We start from the raw sequence: 23825 nt of genomic DNA on the forward strand, positions 1-23825 counted from the left end.
AAATCAACCATATCATAGTGTCTTGCTGTGATCTTTATATTATATAAATGCCACAGCTGCCACGCTTGCCCCGAGAAATTTAAGCGTGAGCAATAGATGTGAAATCTACTATTCAACGCTCGCCACAGCTACTACGCTTGCCACGAGAAATTTATCTGTACGCAATTGTTGTGAAATCTTTTCAACGCTTGCCACAGCTGCCACGCTTGCCACGAGGAATTTAGCCGTACCATAGTGTCTCCCTGTGTTCTTTATATTTTGATTGCCACAGCTGCCACGCTTGCCACGAGAAATTTAGTCGTACGCAATCGCTGTGAAATCAATTAAGCGCTCGCCACAGTTGCCACGCCTGCCACGAGAAATTCAGCTATAGGCTCATGGCATGTACTGTGGAAAGTAGTCCAATACTATTATAACATATTATATGATTATAGTGATGTTATTCTTTACGTAGTGGGTGTAATGTAATGAACTGAAAATCTTTAATGCATATCGACACTTTTTTCAAACGCACGACAGTCTTTTTCAGAATGGCGTGAAAAAGAAAGGCAATTTCAGGAGACACATCATATATCGCGACTTAGCCCTACTTTGCGATGTGTGGTTAATGACAAAGGCGTTCTTGCCATATCAACGACGAAAATCAAACATTTTCCATTGTCAGTCAAAATATAAACCCACTTTCATCATCGTAAGTTTGTAAGAAAGAATAGTATAAATAGTGTTTATAAATACACATCTAAAAGTATGTCGCAAAGGTACTTACAATTAAGATCACCTTCATCCTCCGTGTTGATGTCTTTGTGAAATTTCTTCAAAATAAAATCCCTTCCCACGCAATCCTTTTGAGCAGGCTGTGAACAAATGACAGGTAAGCAGCCACCAGGACAAGTGGGGCAGCCACATCCTCCAGCAGCTGGTGGAGCAGCGGGAACCGCAGGGGCAGCAGGGTCGTTAGCTGGTACAGCAGCTGGATCAGGTGCAGGTTTCTTTGGGTCACTAGTCTCAGCAGCTGGAGTACCGTCTGAATTTACACCAGGCGGCGAAGACACGTCTGGATTTGCAGGGGTACCGTCTGGTAGTGGAGGTCCTGACCCAGGGCTACCGTCTGGGTTGGTCGGTTCAACAGGGGAGCCATCAGGCTTGACGGGTAGTTTAGCTGGTGTTCCGTCAGTATTAACAGGTTGGTTGGAGCTTCCAGATGTGACCTTGCCATCTCCAGGTCCTCCTGGTCCACCATCCACCTTACTTTGTCCAGCGACAGCTTCAGTAGCACCAGCTACGCCAGTAGCAACATCACTACCTCCTGCACCTGTAGCCCCTCCTCCAACCTCTTTGGGACCAGGAGCAGGCGGTAACTTAGGTGAATCAGCAGGCGACTGAGTACCATCCGGCTTGGTAGCACCACCATTTTCAGGGGCTCCTGCAGTTCCTGCGGTCTCATCCCCTTGGGCGTCACCAGCAGCAGACCCAGTGTTAGGGGCACCTGATTGACCGGCGGTTTCTGACGGTACGCTACCCGTCTGTACGGTGTTCATAACGGCCCCCGATAAGGCGGCTCCATTGTTTCCAGCCATACCTGACAAAGTCATTGTGGGGCCGGCTGGTGGGCCGTTGACCACTGAAAGAAAAGAAGAATGAGTATTGCAAATATGAAGCGTTTGAAGAAGAGATTTTATTAACATCAATTCCTATTTCAGGTGAGACTTTAAAATTTACTTTAAATTTGGAAAATTCCGCCAGATAAGGTACAATACAACGATTCTGTCTGTGCAAAATCAAATGTCTCAACCAACCTGTCGTCAAGCCAAACAAGATTCGACCAATGAGAGCAGGGAGTGACGTCACTGACCCAGACAAACCGAGTTGGCCGTTCAAACCAATCAAACCGAGCTCCTCTTGACTGAAATCATTACCAATACCTAAAGAATTGAATAGAATATAGAGTTTTTTACAGAGGTAAATTTATTGGCTTTTTTCAATTGAGGTTTCAAGTGCAAAAAAGTTATCCAAAAAATATCGGAAATTTGGATTCGCATTCTCCTCTAACATTATTTAAAATGATACAATAGAGTCTCCATAACATGTTTATAAGGGTTTGTTAACTGAAAAGACCAGTAATTTTTTTTTGGAGTTAAGGAGACATTTGAGTTATAGAAGTTTGAATCATGGAGAAAACACGGATTAATAACCTACCAATACTGACAGTTTTGCATCCAGAGCCTTTGATTTGTTCACCAACTTTACTGATATCATCTGATGACTTGGTCCGTGTGACGAAAAAGAGGACGGGCGTCTTCTGATCGTCTTTTTCAATGATGGGAAGCACGTTCTTCTTAAACATGTACAAAGCTTTGCCAGATTTCAATTTTCGACTGGGCTTCACTTTGATCTGTGTAGATAAAAGAAGTAAGTATATTCATCTGGTGGCTGTCGGCGGAGCCGGGAGTGAAGGAGTCTAACAACTTTTCATTTGTGCTAGACCTGGAAAATCGAATGCCACACCTTCTCTCACTACTACACCCGATTACCTTATATAAGCTACTCATTCGATGAGTTAGCGGTAACCGATGACCAAAACACAACCCTTGGACTGTAAGGCGAAAGGATTACAGACTGAGCTACCAGGCCACGTCATTAGATAAATAATAAAACGCTCGCTGATAGTACAGGGTACACTTAGACACTAAAACGATATTCTAATTACCAATAACATGAACACTTCTGAACTTTAGATTTTTTTCAGCCCCTCGATCACGTAAAATTCAAAATAGAATTGGGAATTTCAAAAATCTGTGTTCCGTAGCTTGACTTAAAAATCCGCACCTTTTTGACAGCATCAATAATTTCTTGTGTTGTTCCGAACACCTTCATGCTAAATGACGTGGTAGGAACGTCTGAAGCCAACATCAGTGTGAAAGAGCACGTCTTCATATCAAAGAGGAAGAACAGGTTTGCCACGAAACGTTGGATAATGTCAACGTTGTCGTTCTTGGAGACGTCCAAGATGATCACAACGTTGGCCATTTTCAAACCTAGAAGATAGATGAGGTAAATCTTGAATTTTTTATCGCCAAAGAGTTAGAAAAACCGCGAAAAGGTCATTCGACTTTTGTAGATAACGTCTATCTAACGTTCACAACGCCCATATAACGTTGGATGAACGTTGAAACAACATTGTTAATTAGCCGGGGTCTTTTTCACCACTACACCTTCAGTGGAGGGTAGTAAACAAGCAAATCTTTTTGTACTTAAATGAAATAAGAATATTTTGAAATGATATTTCTTTACCTCCAGTTTTAAGCTTCAAGAATTTGAACCAATCCCATTTGGTTTGCAAAAGACCCATTGATTGTGTGGCAGAACTTGCAAGAAAGCCAGCTGTAAGAATGATGTTAGTAGGATTTAAGTGGCTTCATATTGCAATATTTACTGGTTAATAATAATATGACCCCATTCCCTTACAAATGAGTTAAATCTTTGTTAGATCGTGTTTCTTAGTCTCGAATATTTTATGTAAAGTACCCTATGTTAATCTAATGGACTAAAATGACACAATTTGAATGTTTAAATTTTTCTCTTTAATCAATTCTGGATATGCTCGATAAAGGCCATACTTTAAAAAACGTGTACTGGATGATGAGGCCAGAAGTAGAAACATAACATACCAGTTGGTACAGGGAGTGGCGGTTTCTTTGGCGGGTCGCCCTTGGGTGGATCTGGCAACGGACCAACTTCTGGCTCGGTTTGTGGTGCAGCTCCAATGACTAAAAAGAAAGGTTTTGGAAACGATAAAACCTCCATCGTTAAAGGTCAAAGCAATGTAAATATGAAATGTGTTCGTTCCTGTTTGAAAAAAATGGACACCCTGAAAGCATTGGATTTCGTTTCATCCCAACCGGTCAAAAGATTTTTATTAGAATAGAGAGGCAGGGGTCAGTTGATGTATAGAATTAGCAGCATATAAAGACAAAGACTTTATCAAATAAAAGCTTCGTCGACTTCAAAATACGTAACTAATGAATTTGAAGGATCTGCCAAAGCCAACAATCAAATAAAAAAGACTCCGCAAAAAGTTAAACATTTCAACACTGACCCTTCTTTAAACTGTTTTGTATTTTGACCATGGCTTCAAGAAGACCTCTCCATTTGATCACCAAATAGTATCTAGAAAATAAATGTCATGGTAAAACATTTTCATTGCTTGAAGGGTATCTTTATGAACGTATCAACGATCATTCGTTAAGCATGTTTCAACAAAAAGAAAAGAAAATCTTCGTCTATTCCTGGCCTCCTTAAAATACCAAACAAAGTTGTATAAAGTTATTTAAGTTAAGTCATGAAAAATCCTAAAAAGTTTTTCGAAAATGTCAAAAGACATCATTTTAATGAAATGTTTACTGAAATTACTGATTCGGTATTGGACTTAATTGCATAAAGTGCATACCTTGAAATAGTCTTCATTTCAGCGCGAACAGCTCCCTTACCAATACCCAAAGCGAAAATTGAAACACCAGATTTCACCATGGCTTTCGCAGGCGCCGCTACATCATCCGTACTTTTACCGGTCGAAAACAAGAAACAAATCTTTTTTCCTGGGGCGCCTTTCATGACAGTGAGGGCGGCCGCCAATGCTTGACCAGTGTTACGCCCACCAACGCCACGGTAGTCCATGGCGGAGATAAAAGCTTGAAATGCAGTACCGTCAGAGAAAGTTCTGAAGAATGAATTGAATGAACATTATCAACATTAGCTAATGGTTTAAGGGCTCTGACCATAGTCAAAAAAGTTGTTAAGCTATTTGAAGATAAAACTTTTGTTTTGGGTTCCTTGGCACTTTAACCAAAAATTGCTTTACAAATTGTTTGGAAATTTATTCTATCAAGAATTCTAATTAAGAATTTAATTACAAAAATGACATTATGAACTTTAAAAAGACGTTAATAAAAATGTTATATTACCCTCTTATACAAAAAATGCTAAGCTTCAGTGGGTAATTAACGTTTTTCTTTCAATTGTCCGCAAATAAATGAACTATTTGAAATTTTTCGGAAAATTTTTCTAAATTGAAGTATCAAAAGTTTGGAGTGTCCCACGAGTTTTAGGACTCTTTTTGAACGAAAAATTGGGATGAAGAATTGGTCAAAAATCGCTATTTTCAAGATTTTGAGACGAAGAAGCTTTTACAAAAATTTCCCGAAAATCTTTTATTAGTTTGGTTAAAGATACACCCTCTAACGCAAAAATATCTCCAAAGTTGAAATACTGTTCTTCGCAAAAGTCTTTACTTTCTTCTTCAGCAAAATTTTTCATTGTGATTTTTTAAAATAACAGAAAATGTATAACACGCCATAGCTTTTTTGGCTACATCAGGCAGAAATCAATATTTTGTAAATGGCAAATATGAAAATTCACTATGGTCAGAGCCCTTAAGACAACTTAAAAAAGACGTAATAAGTTTTCGAAATTCACAATAATTCGTATTTAAATTATATTGGACGGAGGGTCGAGACAAAAATACCATTAGACGCTTTTTTCCTATAGATGTATAACATAAAGTAAAATCAAAACAAACGTTTTTTTATAAGAACAATTTTATAAAAACACGAGGCTGGAAATTGGCCCAAAACCTAAGAACGAATTAAGAACATTCATAAGCCTTAGATTTTAGAAATTACTTAGAAAATACTGATTTTAAACAGGCTTTAAACCCATTTTAAGTTTTTAAGCGTATTAACATCGTAAGATTGTATTTAAGCGTAAAAATTTCAAAAAAAATTACGAACATCTCAGCCCAGCCAAAATTTACTGGTTCTTAAAAAAATAAGACTGTAGCTTAGGAAACAAACACTTACTTGAGTTTTGCCAGTTTCTTGTTGATACTACCTCCGTAGGTGATGACCGACACTGAAGTTCCAATGGAGAAGAATTTGTAGATGTTGTACGCCAACTTCTGCATGACGTCAAAATGATTCTTATTATTCCCGTCGACCAAGAAGATGATAGACGCTTTGGAGACGACTACGAAAATAATGGAAATTGATAAAAGAGTTTTATAAGAAAAGGGTTTGTTTAAAAGAATAATTTTTGTAAGAACATGACACTCAGTGCTATGTCAAAACCTAAGGACAAAATCAGAACAATTCCAGCCTCGCAATACAAATTGACAAAGGAAATACTGATTTGCACCCCCTTTTAGAGGGTGAGTCGTTAAAAGTAAGCGCTTTAAGAAAATTGGAAAAACACGAAAAATAACAATAGCCAAGCCTTCATTTGGTCAAATTGAGGTCCTTATCGTAATTTTTTTTATTTTAAGGAAAAATGCGTCAATAAATAAATTATTTCAATTAGAAAATCAATCAGAATCGCTGAAAAAGTCAATTTTCGACTTTTCGTGCCGTAACATTGGCTCTTCCACCATGTGGTAGATATTTATTTCAAATTCCATGTGGTATACTTACTTCCATATCTGAAAGAAACGCCGAACGTTTTCCATTGCCATTGTTTGATGATTGCCTTGCGTCCGCATCGGGTGTGTCCCTTTTTACCGCATGCTTTCGATACTGTGCCAGAAACTAAAGAAGCAGAATGAGAAGGGATTTATAGTACGATGGACAGAGGACGGCCCGCAAATGATTTATGTAGCCTGAATAGCTGAGGACTACGCGTTTGTTTCTACCGCATGCTTTCGATACTATTTCAGAAAATAAAAAAATAATATTTTATAGTACGATGGACAGAGGGCGACCCGCAAATGTTTTAAGCAGCCTGAATAACTAAGGACCACGCGTTTGTTTCTATCGCATGCTTTCGATACTATTTCAGAAACTAAAAAAGAAAGTTTATTTTTTTTATAGAGTGATTGTCGTTGGACGACTGTGGAAAGACCCACTGGCAGACAGTCGTCTTTTTCTACCTTGGATCCTCGTTCTAGATGAAAATTAGGACTTTTATTGTCATTGGAAGTATTAGAACCATCGAAACATTCGAATTTGTAGGACCTTGATTAATAATGATCGTTTCGAGATCTAACTGTTCATCAGAGAATTCGAAAATCAAGAGAAGCACTCACTAGTAGCAGCTGACGTTTGAATATTATTCAACGAATGTACCATTCCATTGATACCAGATTTGAAAATGGTGGAGGAGGAAAAGGCGATACTAGCAAGCTCTTTACCACTCACTGCCGAACCAACACCAAATGGAAACGCCTTGATGCCTAGAGAAATGGTGAAATGATATTTGAAATGAGAGATTTACCAAAAGACTACTTTTTGAAAGGCTTTATACTAACAGAACTTGGAAGAAATAATAGAAAAACGTGCTCACTTAATGTGCTGTAGCTTTTACTTAATAATTTATTAAATTATCAGTTTCCCAATTTTTTGGTTGGACGAGAGAATGATATCTCGGTCAGCGCAATGATCTCGCAAGGCTTTTTGAATTGACCTCGAACCATATATACCAGTTCAGCTCACAGATACATAATCCTTTATAATCTAGGCTAACTACAGATTTCCGTTGGAGATGTGTCCGATCTTGGAGTCGACTAGTCCACTATGTTGTTTTACTATATTACCTTAGATTTTCGAAAGTTCGAATTTCACGTATGTCATATAGTAGACTAGAAAACAAAATGGAGGACTAATCTTTTCAAGAGTTGGACCACTGACCTTTATATATCCCTTGACCAAGCTATATCCGCAATCTTTGATCGAAGTTTTTTGAAAGTTGATACCCGCAAAGAAGCCATTGTAGTGTTTGAAACTTTGCCTAACGACAAACGGCGCTACATCATTAGTGTACAAGCGAAACTACAATCATTGTCATAATATATTGGCACTTTTGGCTAATTTACAATTTTTCGAAAATTGAAGTTCGAGTGAGAATGTCAATTTTTAGGCCTTCAACTTGATTTCATCGAGTATTTCGATCTGGGAGGGATTTATTGGTTTCTAGGCTATATTTCAAGCCCTACTGGACCATTTTTGAACTTTTGGATCCTCAGATCCTAAGGTCCAAATCTTAAGTCTAGCGTTAAAACTCAGAGTTAAAACTCTACCCTTCGAACCTACTTTAGAGCACTTACAAATCGATTGTGGTTTCAAAACACCCCGGTGAATTTCCCTTTTGTGCCAAGTATTTTGTCCCTGATTGTAGATCTAGCGCTTTCTCTGCGGGTACCAATTTGAAAAATACTCCGATCATAATATTTTGCTTGGCCGGCATTGAGTAACTTGGTCCAGGGATATATAAAGGTCAGTGAGCTGGAGACACTTCCTGTTATATGAGAAGCACGATCCAAAGTAGTTGGAGATCAGTGGTACAGCTCTTATCAACCAGTTCTACTGTACTGATACAACATGTTAAACATCTTGCACACTTACCGTATTTTCTGAGAAGAGCGGCTGGTGCGTTGACAGAATCAGTAGATTTACCATGCAGGATGACATAAAGAACATTCGGATTGCCCGGTGGTGCGTCCCCGAAACAATTCAACTAGAAATTGGGAACAAAATAATTATTCATTTGGTGTAGCGGATTAAATGTTGACCTCTCCAGTTCGAATAATAAACAAGGAAACAATGACTCCCCTAAAGTAGAAATGTCCTATGAAATAGTGACTCCTTTAGTAAACAATGACTCCCCGTAAAAAAAGCTGACATATTTTCTTTGTAAGGGCAAACCAAGTGCTCAGTGGCGGTTATCTCGTTTCAATAGCTTCAGAATAAGCTTTTGATTGGGCTTTAACGTTGACAGCATAAAATCTCACCAGGCCCCTCCCCCTCATCTGATTAGCATTGGTAGTATATTCCTTAAAATATGGTTTTGTTTATCTAGTGAAAGATAGTGAAAACCCTTTGACTTTGAAGAAAGAAAAAAAGCTTTCCGTTTACCATAGCTTGAAGGGCGGCTCCCGTTCTTCGTTTTCCGTTCGCCACTTTTGGCATCTTCATAACCAAACGTTTAATTTGCTTCGTGTTACGGAGTTGGACGAAATTAGCGACACGGTATTGTCGTGTTCCGTACACCATCAAGTTGACGTAGGTGCCGGAGAGGGAATACATACGTATGATGTTGTAAATGAAACGTCGCAGATAACCAAAGTTGGGGACGCCGACACCGTCCACTAGGATACCGATGTTCGCGCGACCAAGATCTGGTAAGAAAAAAAATTAAAATAAATTTTATACTTGAAGGAGGGGATTACATCATTCTTACCTGCTTGCATTTGAATGTTGAATGTTTGAGCGCCAACTTGACCGTCATTTGAGGTTCAAAACAACGAATTGCGACCACATTAGCGACCACATTAGAGTCCACATTAAATGACAATCCGGTTAAGTCTCAGGCCATGGTTCTTTCAACAACTTCAGTTACTGATACTCGTACTGATCTTAATTGAAAGTATACTTAGAATACATTTTTACGAATTTTTCGCCAGAAATAATGAAAGCCGACAGGTTGCGTTATAAAGAACCGTATTGGACTAAAAAATATCGGTCTGCGATTACAAAAAAAAAACCTCGTTAATCGATGTCAGTGCAAAGGCTTTGTTTAAACATTCGCTTTATTTAGATCATCGTAAAATCCGAAAATTCAATGAGCCTCGACAGTAACAACATACAGTCTTCCTTATCGATTTCCAACGAAAAACGTTGTTTCAAATTCACTAATAGAGAGGGAGACTTACATCCATATCTGATTGATTTCATTCCAACCCTCCAATTCCATTTCATTTGAACGCGACCCATCATTTTGCTACCCACTGTGTACTGCATAGCATTCCCTGCTCCCACCACTGAAAAGAGGTAACAAAATCTCGATATAATTAACTTAACTTTATTAATTATCTTTATGTATGTAATCACTTGAAAAAAATATTAGGGTTTAAATAGCGATCAACTCACCAAAAACTAAGTAACGGGAAATAATATGTAGTTTTTTGCTGTGTTCTATTTAGATGATTTCGAAAGAAAAAAAGAATCCTTTATTTAAGTGTTTTCACATAAATTCGATTTTTTCGCTACTGCAAAAGCTTTGAAAGTTTCAAGTGACGTAAAGAAATCGAATGTTTGGACTACCTGATTCAAAAAATCGCAAAGTGGAGGCAAATAACTTGGTGGAAGAGACGTCTATTACACTTTAACAATGCACCAAAAAATATTGCAGGAAGTTTTTTAACCTAACCCTGTTTCATCGTTCATCTAACGTTATATGGACGTTATTAGCATTACACACTTTTTTTTCATAAGAATACACTTTATAAGAATGTCCATGATGAAAATGGCGAAAAAAATAAGAATAATGCTAAGAATATCACCATCATGGAATTTTGCTACTCAAGCTAAGAATGCAATTGTTAGAGCATTTATAAATTGTCAATTACCCCCAAGTAAGGCTCACTCCGTTTACAAAATGTCATTTCATGCTCGAGACGTATGTACTAAATGTTAAATCTAGTCTGAATTAGGATCCTAACCTAAGAATGCTGTTAGAATATTTTAGGATGATTTTTCAAAAAAAAGTTAAGAATATCCATAATGAAATGGATTTACACCATTCTTATAAAAAAAAACATTAGCTCGATGTGGAGACAACGTTTTGAAGAAACTCCAAAGAACGTGATGACTTACATTTCAATAATCCACCAGAGAACATATTGAAGGAAGCTTTTTGAACCAACCCACTGACGTCACCAGCGAATGAAAATCGAGGTCCTTTAGCCAAGAAACGTAATTGGATCGACGCTTTCTTTCCCTCGGGACCAATACCCATTGTGAATACGTCGATTTCTGAGGGGAAAAAATAAGCAAAATGTACGTTAAATTTGGACAACATTTTTCCCTTTTACTATTTCAACTTAAACAAGAATTTACCGTAATTTGAAATTTCTGAGACGAGATGCGATTCTATCGTCTACACAAGGTCACTAGAAAGGGAATAATTTAGGAGGTCGGATTATCTTAAAAGGGACGATAGCATCATCTAGATTTGGACTGAAAAGTTTCCGTCAGAAGCCAGTCTTGTATTCTTTTATACAACTGTTCTTATAAAAAGTATACGGTGCTCACGTCAAAGTTTTTCCTTCGAAAGGAAAAGAGGTCAACTCTGTAGAGTCAAAAGAAAATTTGGCATCCGAGTTTTAATGAGATTGAACTCTAGTGTTATTCTTGTGTCCCTTCTTTTAAAGAGAAATCTGAAAGCAAGGAATTTTGAATGGATGTTATGTAAAATACACGTGTAGTTTACAAGAAACGCTAAATATTGCTTCGGCTTAAAATAAATTTAAGGCCCATATTGATCTTAGGACTTTTTATTTTTCACGTTCGCACATAAGAAACGTCTTAGGATGTTCCAATGGAGTTCAATTATCAACCTTTTTACTCAAAAGATCGTCCAAGAATGTCAAATTTCATTTCTATTTCAAATCGCCTGTAATATTGCTATGAAAAAAATAAACTGAGCAAAATCCGGAACATAATTTCAAATAGTCTGTGATCATGAGGTGTATATTCGTAAGATCACCTACCGACTAGAATTAGAATAGAAAATATATCCTAGAAAGTTATTTTCAGCTTCCTAAACTGACTATGCCTAAAAACCTTTTTTCGTTATCAAAATATTTAAAAATTTTGAAAGAAAGCAAGATATTTTTCTTATAGAAGGTTAGGTCAATGAATCAACACAAAAAAAGTAAAAAAAAAAAGTTTTGAAAACAAAACAAAATTCACGAACCTACAAATTTTATAACTACAGAACCGATTTTTCATTCTACATTATTTCACAACTTTACTTTGTAACAACAACCGCACTTGGAACAGCTATTCTTTAAAAAAGGTTGCTCTTGATCATGTTGAAGCACTTTATATCTTCAATTTGTATGATTTTTATACTGATTCGGCAAAACGTTTATGGACAACAACCCGTTACTGATGAAGACAAGCGAAATGCACTGGTAAGATAGCCTCCTGGTACTTTAAAGCAAAGATTGTGGCCACTGTCGGAGGCCATCCGAAGGCTCCTCTTTCTCCCTGGATTGCTCCACTTACCATTGATCCTTCTATTAATTGTTGAGCATCAAGCACAGAGGCATCAAGTACCAATTTTGAACTAAGTTTTCGGTATGAATTCTAGACTGGAGTCGTTCATAATGCGTGTAATGGGCTTTTCCAGAAATAGTCCATGCCCCCCCCCCTGTTGAGGATATCGGATATCCAGGGAGTTAACGATTTTTTTTCAAAAGTGGATATCCAGGGGGTTAAATATCAACGAGGGAACGGATATCCAGGGGGTAAAGTGTCTTTATCCAGGGGGTAAAGTGTCTTTATCCAGGGGGTAAAGTGTCTTTATCCAGGGGGTTGAGCACATTTCTAAGAGTGGATATCCAGGGGGTCTTTACTAGTAAAGTAGGATACCCAGGGGGTTCGATACATCGAAAATTTAATACAGTAGTAGTATAGGCGTGTTATATGATAATACGATCATTGTTACGGGAATAGGTTTGTATAAAAATTTGACTAAAATTTGTTCCCTCCACTACTTTTTGCTTTATTTCTACCATGTCTGAATTAGTCGTCTAGCTTACTATACTAATTGAACCCCCGACCTAGCGCACCGTAGCTGAACGCTCTACCTTTGCAAGGTACGCTACGGTCGTTTTAAACAAAAATAAGTAAGAAGATATAGGTCTGGACAGCGTACTATTTTATCACCTCGACCAGCTTCAGGAGGGTGGCGAAATTAAAAGCAATTCACCAGCAATTGGTCCTGTTATCTCAAATAAATTGGACCTTAAAAGTTTTGCCGCAACAAATTATTCAGAGAAGGCTAAGATTAATTTTGTTCATTTATTGTTCCCGTTTTAGAAATACTTATCCAAGTATGGCTATTCGGAAGGATTCAGTATCGAAGACAACGAATATGAATCTAGTCTACGGGAATTCCAAGAGTTTGCAGGTCTGTCAGTGACAGGTAAAAATGGTACATGGTTCTATTGAAAATCCAAGAAAAGTAGCCGTCCTTTTGATAAGCGGAATATGACCCGATTCCAAGCCGTTCTAAATCAGTTTTTCATTGTTTTTACTTCAAATAGTATGATATCTATATCTTCTATACTGAATTGTCTTTTTTGCATTAGAATTGAAAAATGTCAGATGATATAATGAGTCGGCATTTTATTTAGCTATACTCGACTCCCTTGCACAACCCGATATTTTCGATATTTCAAAGCTTTTCAACTTTTTGTTTATAGTTAAGGCATAACTATAAATGTTGGAAAGTGATACAAAAATACAAAGCTTAGAGTGTTAGATTTTTTCAGGGACAAACTTCCATGACCTCTCCCATTTGAAAGGCTTTCGGTTTTAGTGGGTTTTTCTTTTTCTTATAAAGTTTTCCGAAGGTTGTACAATATATAAAACATGGGTGAAATATTTATTTTAGGACTATGTGATCTTGCCACGTTACGGCAGATGACTTTACCTCGATGTGGCCTCAACGACCTAGTTTTGACTAAAGGGAAAAGAAAGAAGAGATATGTCCATCAAGGGAGCATATGGAAAAAGGTATGACACTACTGATCTCTATATAATTTTGCGGGAATATTGAGGTCGGACCATTTTTAGCGATTTATTTTCGGCTTTTTGCTAAGGATCCCTAAAAGAGAAAAACTCTATTCCACTCTATTCTAAAATTAGTTAGGGTAATATTTCCATACTTTTTAACGATAGTTATGATATTAGCCCACCGGATGCATTCGGAATGGGTCCTACTTCCTAAGGAATAGAAAATAGAGCGCAGACAGACGCGAGCTGTCAAGCCATACTTTGTGAAACATTAATTTCGAATCCGCCTTCATTCATCCATTCTTTGCGTTTTATTCTCGATTTCTAAGGCGGTTAAAAAAGGTATTCAAATTTTTTGATGAAGAGCAACCAACACAAACCATCCTAAACCACCGTTGCCTTTAATCGTTTTCAGAACCTGCTAACGTGGAAACTTTACGGGACCGGGCGTACGTTACCACGAAACACTATTCTTACCGTAATGCGTCAGGCGTTCAAATTCTGGCGAGATAAAGCAGCTATTGATTTCCAAGAACTATCAGACAGCGACGACTCTGAACCCGACATTGTTGTCAAATTTGTAGAGTCCTATCATAAGGATCCCTTCCCTTTTGATGGACCAGGAGGTAAGATATCTAGCCCATTACGTCAAAACAACGCCTACCTTACGTCCAAGACGCCCATATAACGTTAGATGGACGTACAAAAAACATCTTCCACAAGCTTGTTACGCCTTTCATGTTTTGTTAACTTACGCAATTTCCGTCATTATGGAAGCAAACGGTTGAATTGCGTAAGGGATGGCCTCTACGAATTCGAACATTTGTTTCCATAATGGCAGAAATTACGTAACTTAACTTAACTTAGACTTTTTACGGTCGTTTCATCTTAATGCCAAGTTTTTGTATCGGATGATATCGAGGGCGACGGTAAGTGAAGTCGATACAAAATAAAGTCGATAGTTGATGTACGGCTCTACATCGTCTTTGCTCACCTAAACAGACGACGGTATTTTGGTGTTTTTACCGTCGTCAAGCAAAGTGGACGACGATTTCGCCCCCTGTCAACTTTGCTTTATACCGTCCCCCTCGATTTATCTCGAATACATAGACTCGCTAATGATTCAGTCCTTATAGGCCGAAATTTCTTTGATCTTTTTCAAGCTTAGAATAGAAATCATCAGTTGATTTGACCTCAACACCAAATTCAAGCTGACTGAAATTGGATTCTAACGCTCCACCTTTTTCTAACCTCCTCCACTTTTGCAAACTTTTTTCTAAAGATTGCTAGATGGATAGACTTTATATTTGACATTTGGTGACAGCTTCTCGGAGCTAATATTCCTACAACTAATACACCAATTAACTTACGGGCGCATTTATTCTCGTGCGTTATTGTTATATCATAGTATAAGAAAGCCGCGGCTGGAATATGCACCGCATTATCTTTTCAGTTAATTGCTGTTCTATCTCTGTCTCCGAGATTTATAAGAACATCAAGATGCTCATTTTATTATTGGTAGATAGTTTTTGAAATTTTTCTATTATTTTCCTTCAGAAAATGTTTTTTTGTCGCTAGATTTCTTTGAATCTGTACCCAATAAAACACTTGAACTAATTTTGGACATATTTTAGGGGTATCTTGTGGAAACAACAGTTTTTCGCCAAAATTGAAATTATAAGAACTATATTCAAGATGACAACTTTCCTGTCAGTTTAAATGATAAATTTTGAAGGTGCTAGCTTGAAATTTTCACAGTATTATCTTGATGTACTTTTTCATTGATTTCTAAAAAGATTTCACTGAAATATTGTGAAGGCACTTCGAGGCACCTCATTAATTTTAGAGTTCTTTCAGCCCAGCCCAGCCTTCTTATTGTTGATTTTTCCTGCACAATGATTTTATAATGCAAGTGTATTATCAGGGGCATATCATTAATGTCTAAAACGCACTGAGAAGTAAGTATTAACGACAAACCAATAAAATTTACCAGTTAAGATGCTACGTTACTGATCTCTTGATCAAAAAATAGTCATCAAATACGACAGAGATAGAACAACAGAAATTCAGATGTTATCATTTCAGCCGCGGCTTTCTTATACTATGGTTATATCAATTTTCGCACAGCTCTTAAAATGGTATTCGCACATCCTTAAATGTTCACACATCTTGTAATATCTTGGATGTTTTGGAGTGTTTTTGATGAAAAAATATAGATAAAGAGGGCGAAAAAAATAAGAAGTTATTTATTCAAATGTCTAAAGCGCACTATATCAATAAAATTGTACTTTAATACTCTGTTTCAGGTACACTAGCGCATGCGTTTTACCCGCACAGCAACAAAGGACTTTCAGGGGACGTCCACTTTGACGATTCGGAAGATTACACATATCAATCACCTCGAGGACGAAATCTTCTTTGGGTTGCAACACATGAGCTAGGTAAATAATTATGTTAGGTCGTTATGGAGCAAACTTGAGGATATCTGTGAAATCGGTGTTTTGGTGCCACTTCAAGTTTACCAGTACAAAAATCAGAGGCGCTTTTGTTGCATCATTACATAAAATATCGTCAAATGGGGAGTTTAAAAACAACCTCTTGTGTTGTGTAGGTATCAAATTATTGGGTGATGGCAGAGTTCCCCGCTCCTTCCAATGTTCGCATAATTTGCAGGTCTACAAAGTTCAAAGATTGCTAAGCCTGGCCATGGACCTTATGAAAATAGTCTAAGAGCTTTAAATTACAAGACCGGACTATCCGCGCAAGATATCCACTCTATCAATGCACTGATATTAAATAATAATAATAATAAAGCTTTACAGGTTTGCAGGCCACCGTGAAGACACATGGGCCTCTATAAACCGCTCGTACTTTTTACAATGATCTTTTTGAAATAGAGTTTTTTTCGCGGGCTCCCCCGGACTTTCCATTTTGTGTTGTCTTCCTTGATTTTAACATTCATTTTTTCGGCTTCCTTACACCATTCTTTGATTATCTGTCTTTCATTTTTGGTCAAATCCTCTGTCACTCGGTAAGGAAAGCGTTTTTCTTTTGTTATTGCTTGCAACACTGTGTTCTTGTCCTCTTCGTTCGTAAATGTGACTTTAATTGGTCGGTATCTCGCTTTATCTTCTCTTTCTTTCGTAAATTTCCCGATCCGCTGCGTCTCGGTAATCTTTATATTCCTCAGATGGAGCCGCTGACCAATAATTTTATCATGAATAAATTCTTCGTCCTCGATTTTTGTTTCTTCTTCAGTTTCATCTGTCGATTCATCAATCCCATGAAAAATTAGGTTGCGTGCTGTAGATCGAATCAGCTGCTCCTCCTGTTTTTCTTTTCGAATCGCATCTCCAATGTTTTTCTCGATGTGTTTGGATGTGATTTTAGCGTAGCTCATTGGTGGTCTTTTCTCTTCTTTCTTTTCGATGATGCTTTCAATCTTCTTTTCAAGCGTGGTTATTCTGGTGTCCATAGTTTCTTTCATTTCGTTGACCATAACATTGACGTCTTGTGCTTTCAAATGGTTTATTTCTTCGTCCTGCCTTTTCATTATATTCTCACAGGCTTTGATTTCGTTTTTGAATCCTTCAATTTTTGATGTTTCATTTGAATTATACCTTTCCATTACCTGTGGCGCGATTTTGGTACAGTTTTGACACTGGAAACTTCTTGATTTGTATGACAAGCATATCTGGATCTGGTAAAGTGGCAGTTCTGTACAAAGATAATGGACTAAACGGTGGCACTTCCTGCATTGTAGGGTATCTTTTAGTGCGTTTTCTTCATTTATGATGCACTTTGACGGGCTGCAAAAGTCGTTTATTGATGGTGATTTTTGATTATTTTCTTGAATTTTTTCCGCCATCTTTGTGCATTTTTCAGACGACAACCGTTCAGTTTTGTATTTGACGTCAACTGGCGTATGAAATAAAGTATATTTCACTTTCGTTTTAGGTCATTCTCTTGGTCTGGCACATTCGAGGGAAAGAAAAGCCGTGATGTATCCATGGTATACCACGTATAAACCAGGCTTTAAGTTAAACGATGATGACGTGCTTGGAATACAGTTACTTTATGGTAAGATGGTTTCTATGATAAAGTATTAAAGGCGAGGAAGATAAGTCAAAGAGTCAAAGAGAAAATATATTATCGCAAATTATGGTAAAATGGAAATTCACTGAAAATCCACTAGTGATTATTATTTTGTTAATAAACTGGCAATTATTCGTAAATTCCGTTGACATTTCACAGGTCCTCGAACTGGCACAACACCACCGCCCCCAAAAACTACTCCAACACCCAAACCAGTGCTCAAATGGCTCAAAGTACCAAGAGACCGTCCTTGTCCTGCTGGTAAAATCAATGCCGTTTACTACAACCCTCACTACAGAATGCGAGTTGCATTCAAAGATAATGGAGAACTTACCCTTATTGGGCATTTTGAGAAACTGGCTTCAATGCCAAGACGTTATTTCATTCCTAACTATCGTATACCAGGGCCTATAGACGCAGCGATGAACTTGAAGATCGGTTCGAGACACCAAGCAGTATATTTCTCCGGTGAAAGGTAAAGAATTTCACTCCCTGGATACTTTTTGGGTCTTTCTCTTTTTGTTTTGTTAACACGTAATAAAACAAAATACACAAAATGGCTCTAGTCAACGACATGGCCTGATATCATTATTTTTTTCTAGACACCCTGTATATTCCCGAACTGCATTTCCAATATGGTGAAAACATTTCAAATAGCTATCGCTGCATTCGCACCATCTCTAAGTATCATCAATGAACCTCCGGACAAAGTGAATTAGCAATGAGCAGAAAGAAAATATACCATTCTCTAGAAGAACGAAAATCTTTTTTTTTCTCTAGATATTGGATCTATTATCATCAATTTTTTGGCTTCAATTCTGGTCCGCATAATATACATGGTACAGAAAATAACCCTTTAAAAATCAATCTTCCGGACCAAGTGAAAAAAGTGGACGCAATTTTCAAATGGAAACGAAACAATCGTGTCTATTTTTTCTCCGGTCCGTTCTATTATCGATTCGATGGCGTCAAACTGAAAATGGATCCCGGATACCCGAAAGTGATTTCGGAAAATTGGAAAGGTGTACCCGATTTTATTGATGCAGCTTTCAGCTCAAACTTGGATCAGAAAACTTACTTTATCAAGAACGATAAGATTTACATGTTCGACGACGCGTAAGTTCATTTTTCAGCCCGTAAAAACGTCTTAACAACGTCCATCTAGCACCCATGAGGTTAATCCTGTTTATATTAGGCCTTTAAGGACGGTTCCGAACTAGAGGGTGACACGAGAAACATTAAAGCAACGTTTTGGAGCCAGTCTATTCTAGTGACTTCAAAGCAACAGTTCCTAAACTTAATGTCCGAAACGTGCGATTTTTGAATTTAACGATATTAATTATAAACGTTAATTATTGAATTCTATTTTTCAACTATTCAGGTACATTCGAGTTAAGAATGGCTTTCCACAAAGTCTTGGACAAGGTTTATATGATTGTGGTGGTCGTTCATCTCTGGGTGGCATTGGCTCAATTGTTGATTACGGACAATTGAACCCTCTTGAAGAAACCCCTTGATGAGTTGCAGGAGATGTAGCCACAAACCTACGCACAAAACACTGGTGCACTGAAAGGAAGAGTCGCTCATTGATGAACTGACAATTGATCATATTTATGATGAAGTCTTTTAGCTCAAACAAATATTGAAATGTAGATATTGAAATTCTCACTTTCTTTTATATGTAAGACCAAATTTCCAACAAAAAAGGGTCTTTGTGTCTTGTCCAGTGAAATTAAAGTGAAAGACCATTGACATGTGATCGTTCTCTAATCAATTTTCCACCTAGCTGATGTAACTTTGTTCAGATTTATAAAAGATTTCAGGGTTTTGTTAAGTTTATTAGTCAAGCTTAAGACTTTAGTCTTGAGTCAAGCTGAGTTAAGAACTTTTCACGTACAAAATAAAAGTTGAATTCTTCATCTTATGTCTCGTTAGTCGCTGGTTATTTAAGATTTTACATTTCCAATTTTCATAATCTCCGTTATCTAGGTACGTTCAAACAGACTCGGATACTCGCTTTACATCTTTTAGAACAAATTTTTCGACTCAAACTATTACTACTTTTGATTAACGTTTTCAGTTGTTTTTGACACTTATTTCGACCGATTTCCTAAAACCCTTTTCAGATTTTGTAAATTCTAACAGGTAGGGCCTCAACATTACCTTTGACCCTTAGATACAGTGCATCCAGTAAAGAGGCATCAAGTGAAACATTTTTTTTGACCCTTAGATACAGTGCATCCAGTAGAGAGCCATCAAGTGAAACATTTTTTTTGACCCTTAGATACAGTGCATCCAGTAGAGAGGCATCAAGTGAAACATTTCTTTTGGGTTATGACCCGGATTGGGATCGAATCCAAAACCTTGGGTACTTGAGCTGGATTCTACGACCGTTGCTTATAATTTAGAGTATACTTACTAGCTTTCCTGAACAGCCTTGCTATACTGATGAATGAGTTTTTGTCTCTGCGGCTGCTTGACGGACCCGTAGCCATAAGGAACAGTAGACTAGGGATTTTAGGAGCATTAGCACGCACCAACCACGGTCTGTAAAGTTTGAGCATTCGGATCATTGCGATACTTGTGTGACGGTGTCGACTTTGAATGAACGGAATGGCTGAACATTGGGCCTATATAAAGAAAAAACTAGTTTTGATAACGGCAATATGAAAAATACGAGGCTAAAAAATTGCTAAAAGCAATTATATTTCAGTTCAAAAATCACGAACAAGAAAGGTATTTAAGCATCGGCCATATCCTTTGCTCTATAACGTGGACTGCAGTATGGGAATTTTTTTCAACACGGAAACTACATTCAGCGTCTATAAACAAAAGCTACAGACGAAACTAACAGTGGGCGCTATGTTATACGACAATACGCTAATAATTTTGATTTCCTATCGTGTATAAAAAGTCAAATGTAAGAAACTCTTTCATTGTACTAGCATGTTAAGAACTATATCTTGAATTCTTCGTGTAGCAGTGTATTACATTGATCTACAGTAAATCGAATTTAAGTAACTAAAAAATGAAAACTGACCTGCAAGTCCTGGGCACTAGTGAAAGTCTGCCATTTTGTGACGAGATGAGCTTTACGACCGTACGCGATAATGGAAATGTATGTTCCTTGAGATTGAAAGAGTCGTGCAATGTTGTAGACGAAACGTTGTAAAAACATCATGAGTTCAGCGTTGGTCGAGTCCACCACAAAAGCAATGTTTGCACGGCCAATACCTAAATGGATAGTTAATAGTAAGATTCGATACTTTAAGTGGATAGTAGTCCAGGAAAGCAAATTTTTTTGACATTGCCCTAATTTCATTCACCCTGAAATCTAGTATTTTCTCAAATTCTTGACCTTTAAAAGTTTACTTTCTCACTTATCAACGCTTGTAGTACAATTTCAGAAGCCGGAAAATATACTCTCAAGAGTCGCATATTTGGTAGGTCACCAAGCTTGACTGAAAAAGCATGGATCCATTAGAGTCTTGTAGTTAGGATTAGCCCGATATTTCGTTAAATTCACTCTGAGCAGCGATAATTCAATAATGATTTAAAGCGTCATCGCCATAAGTTAGGCCGTTCCCAGTTCAAATCTCTTTCATTTAAATATTATCGTCCCGACCATAGCCATATGACTGTGGACTCAATGGTACCAATCGAACTGTTTGGCCTATTCCCGAAATTCCAAAACATCGACTCCATCTAAAACCTTTTGAATAAACTTACTTCCATATCGTAAGCCAATGTAGCGATACCAATTCCACATGGAAAACCACCATTCTGAAAGAAAGAACAAGAAATTTTGGTTTTATTAATTTTGAAAAGGTTGGTCATTGTCATTTTTTTTGCCAAGGAGGAAAAAAATAAATTTAGGACCTAAAATCTAATATGTACAAAATAACAACCTTTATGTGAGTGGCCATGGTGATGAGCGGCATGTTTGGATGAAATTCCAACTTTCATACCCAACCCTATAATGGAAGATTTGTGATGGAGAATATAAGTTCCCAATTCAAAGCTTCCGTTTTTGAAATTTGAACTTATTTAAACTTTAAACCAACGGTACGATTTCCATTAAAGTATAAAATTATTATGATCCTATCACCTTGATATGTGAACTAAAAAGAATCATCTTATCTAGCTTCATATCCGCCCTAATGTCGCAAACATCTTAAACCTTGTCCCAAATTCTCCATAAGAAAAAATATAGGATTAGACCTCACAATTTTCAATTGACGTATTATTTTACTGTACTGTATTCACAATAAGGAAACGTGCATAAGTCACATGGTTTTCGAAGGGTTAGAATACAGGATAGGGGTTCAGTGAAACCGGTATGGGAAACGCTTGTCGAGTGAGTGCCTTTATACGTTTTCCAGCCCTGCTGTTAGGCGTTTATTGAAATCTTTATTTTGTATACGAACTTACATTTTCCAAGCCTTGATTGCAAAATGACGAAAATGGATCTCCTCATTCCTGCACGGTGTCCCAACTTCAAACCCATTCCTCCCAAGATGACTGCTTTGTAGTTTCGCATGCTGAAGACGCGAAGCGAGCGCGTGATGGAGCGGAAACTGGAAACGCCCGCGCGTGGACCAAGACCGAACACGAAAATGACAACACCTAAAATAAATGAATATTAATATTGTAGAGAAACCAAACTGGGTTTCCGGTAATTTCCGGGATTTGGTATGAAGAAATCCTTTTCCCGGAATTTTGGTTCCTTCACATTTTAGGCACTACCGCTCTGAAACTTTGCGCAAAATAGAAGGCAAGAAAGGACAACCATAATTGCACATAACTGACCCCTGTCTACCTTTTCCTTTTCTGAAGATTTTTCATACCCCTACAAATCTTTAGTTCTTCATTATCTGTTTACACAGAATACATTAAAAAAATATGATTACAAAAGATAGTAAAAAGCTGATTTCAAAGGACGAAAGGAAAAATTACATATTTTATTCATTGAAAATCGTGTAAAGAATGACAGCGGAAAAAAAAATTACTTATTGGTAGAACATTTCTCGCTAAAAAAAAAATTGTCGCTAAAAAGATTCGTCAGTAAAAAGATTTGTCGGTAAAAACATTGTTCGGTAAAAAGATTGTTCGGTAAAATATTTGTCGGTAAAAACATTCTTGAGTAAAAACATTCTTCGGTAAAAAAATTCTTCGGTAAAAGATTTCATCACTTACCGATAAGGTTATCTAAATTTCACATACCGAGTTTTCTATACTTGACACCATATTCAATCATTTTCTTTCCATCTCCCGTCGTCACACCAGTTGTGAACAAAAACAAGACACTCTTCAAACCAGACTTTCCTTTCACTGCTTTGAACAAAGGGTAATAAAACTCCAGTGCTTCACCGATCTTTCGTCCACCGGCTTTCGCTTTCACACCCTGCATCAAACCTTTGATTTCTGCTGCTGAACCGAACGTCTTGAAGTCTGAATGCTGCGAAAAAAGGGTGTTCAATATTGTTCTTCCACTGACCCAACTGCTGATTGGTTGAAAGTGACGTATTGACCGATTTTACGTCACTTACAACCAATCAGCTATTAGATCCGTGATGTAATGTCAGAATGCATTGCAATGGTGCATATCATGAATATGGTTTTAACTCGACTCAAAATCAAAAGATTTTAAGTTATTTCATACTTTACTGACTCATCGACCATCTTGAATACCTTGAATGGGACAAACAAACAGGTTGTGAAAATGACCTTAATATGAATATTCCAGAATAGCTCTTAAAAGTAACAAGACCACGCTTTTACGGTTTAGCCCCTATTGAATTTGAAATGTCAGAATCCAGCTTAAATTCGAAAATTACTTTGTTTTATCATTAGCCTACACACTCTTTTGGAGCCCGCAAAAATGGGACAGTGAACTTTTCTCAGAAGAAGGCAAATGTAAAAGAATTAAACAAAAAAGCTGGGTGGAAAAAGGGCGTTACTTACAAGTTGAACACCACCACCAAAAGTACCGAATGACAGCCATGACCCTCTTTTAAACAATAACACCAAATTGTATATCCATCGTTGGACAATGCCAAGGTGCTTAGCGATAGTACCGTCAATCAGTACACCAACGTTTGCTTTTCCGATGGCTATTGGTAGAAAAAGGAAATTTGAAAGATTTTTAAAAAGTATGAAGAA

General features: G+C 37.4%; 2 protein-coding genes across 5 annotated transcripts in view; one reads left to right on the forward strand and one right to left on the reverse strand.

The window, feature by feature from the left end:
• LOC136809065 (uncharacterized) overlaps window positions 1-23825 on the reverse strand; it is a 63034-nt gene that overhangs the window by 22618 nt on the left and 16591 nt on the right. For all 4 annotated transcript variants that reach the window (XM_067065643.1, XM_067065641.1, XM_067065642.1 and 1 more), the window contains exons 12-33: window positions 23628-23776; window positions 22887-23121; window positions 22095-22289; window positions 21572-21637; window positions 21393-21446; window positions 20704-20897; window positions 20083-20293; window positions 10638-10796; window positions 9695-9802; window positions 8898-9160; window positions 8388-8499; window positions 7073-7219; window positions 6462-6575; window positions 5856-6021; window positions 4448-4717; window positions 4097-4167; window positions 3669-3767; window positions 3292-3381; window positions 2827-3035; window positions 2197-2392; window positions 1797-1922; window positions 767-1621 (exon numbers count right to left, since the gene is read on the reverse strand). In XM_067065643.1, the coding sequence (XP_066921744.1) occupies window positions 767-1621; window positions 1797-1922; window positions 2197-2392; window positions 2827-3035; window positions 3292-3381; window positions 3669-3767; window positions 4097-4167; window positions 4448-4717; window positions 5856-6021; window positions 6462-6575; window positions 7073-7219; window positions 8388-8499; window positions 8898-9160; window positions 9695-9802; window positions 10638-10796; window positions 20083-20293; window positions 20704-20897; window positions 21393-21446; window positions 21572-21637; window positions 22095-22289; window positions 22887-23121; window positions 23628-23776 (4089 nt within the window). The remainder of the gene's footprint in view (window positions 1-766; window positions 1622-1796; window positions 1923-2196; window positions 2393-2826; window positions 3036-3291; window positions 3382-3668; window positions 3768-4096; window positions 4168-4447; window positions 4718-5855; window positions 6022-6461; window positions 6576-7072; window positions 7220-8387; window positions 8500-8897; window positions 9161-9694; window positions 9803-10637; window positions 10797-20082; window positions 20294-20703; window positions 20898-21392; window positions 21447-21571; window positions 21638-22094; window positions 22290-22886; window positions 23122-23627; window positions 23777-23825) is intronic.
• On the forward strand, window positions 11765-19587 carry LOC136809062 (interstitial collagenase-like). Its single transcript, XM_067065637.1, has 9 exons — window positions 11765-11959; window positions 12870-12975; window positions 13447-13568; window positions 13984-14194; window positions 15875-16009; window positions 17526-17648; window positions 17823-18138; window positions 18444-18779; window positions 19045-19587. The coding sequence occupies exons 1-9, from the start codon at window positions 11855-11857 to the stop codon at window positions 19178-19180; spliced, it is 1590 nt and encodes a 529-aa protein (XP_066921738.1). The 5' UTR covers window positions 11765-11854; the 3' UTR covers window positions 19181-19587.

Source organism: Clytia hemisphaerica, unplaced genomic scaffold (assembly GCF_902728285.1).
Source record: "Clytia hemisphaerica strain Z4C2 unplaced genomic scaffold, Clytia hemisphaerica genome assembly, whole genome shotgun sequence".
Taxonomy (NCBI): Eukaryota; Metazoa; Cnidaria; class Hydrozoa; order Leptothecata; family Clytiidae; genus Clytia; species Clytia hemisphaerica.

Excerpts from the sequence above, each read along its gene's own strand:
- LOC136809062 (XM_067065637.1), top strand. The coding sequence starts at position 11,855 with ATGTTGAAGCACTTTATATCTTCAATTTGTATGATTTTTATACTGATT. Across the intron at positions 17,649-17,822 it reads TGGAATACAGTTACTTTATG|GTCCTCGAACTGGCACAACA; the intron begins GTAAGATGGTTT and ends GACATTTCACAG. Across the intron at positions 18,139-18,443 it reads GTATATTTCTCCGGTGAAAG|ATATTGGATCTATTATCATC; the intron begins GTAAAGAATTTC and ends TTTTTTCTCTAG.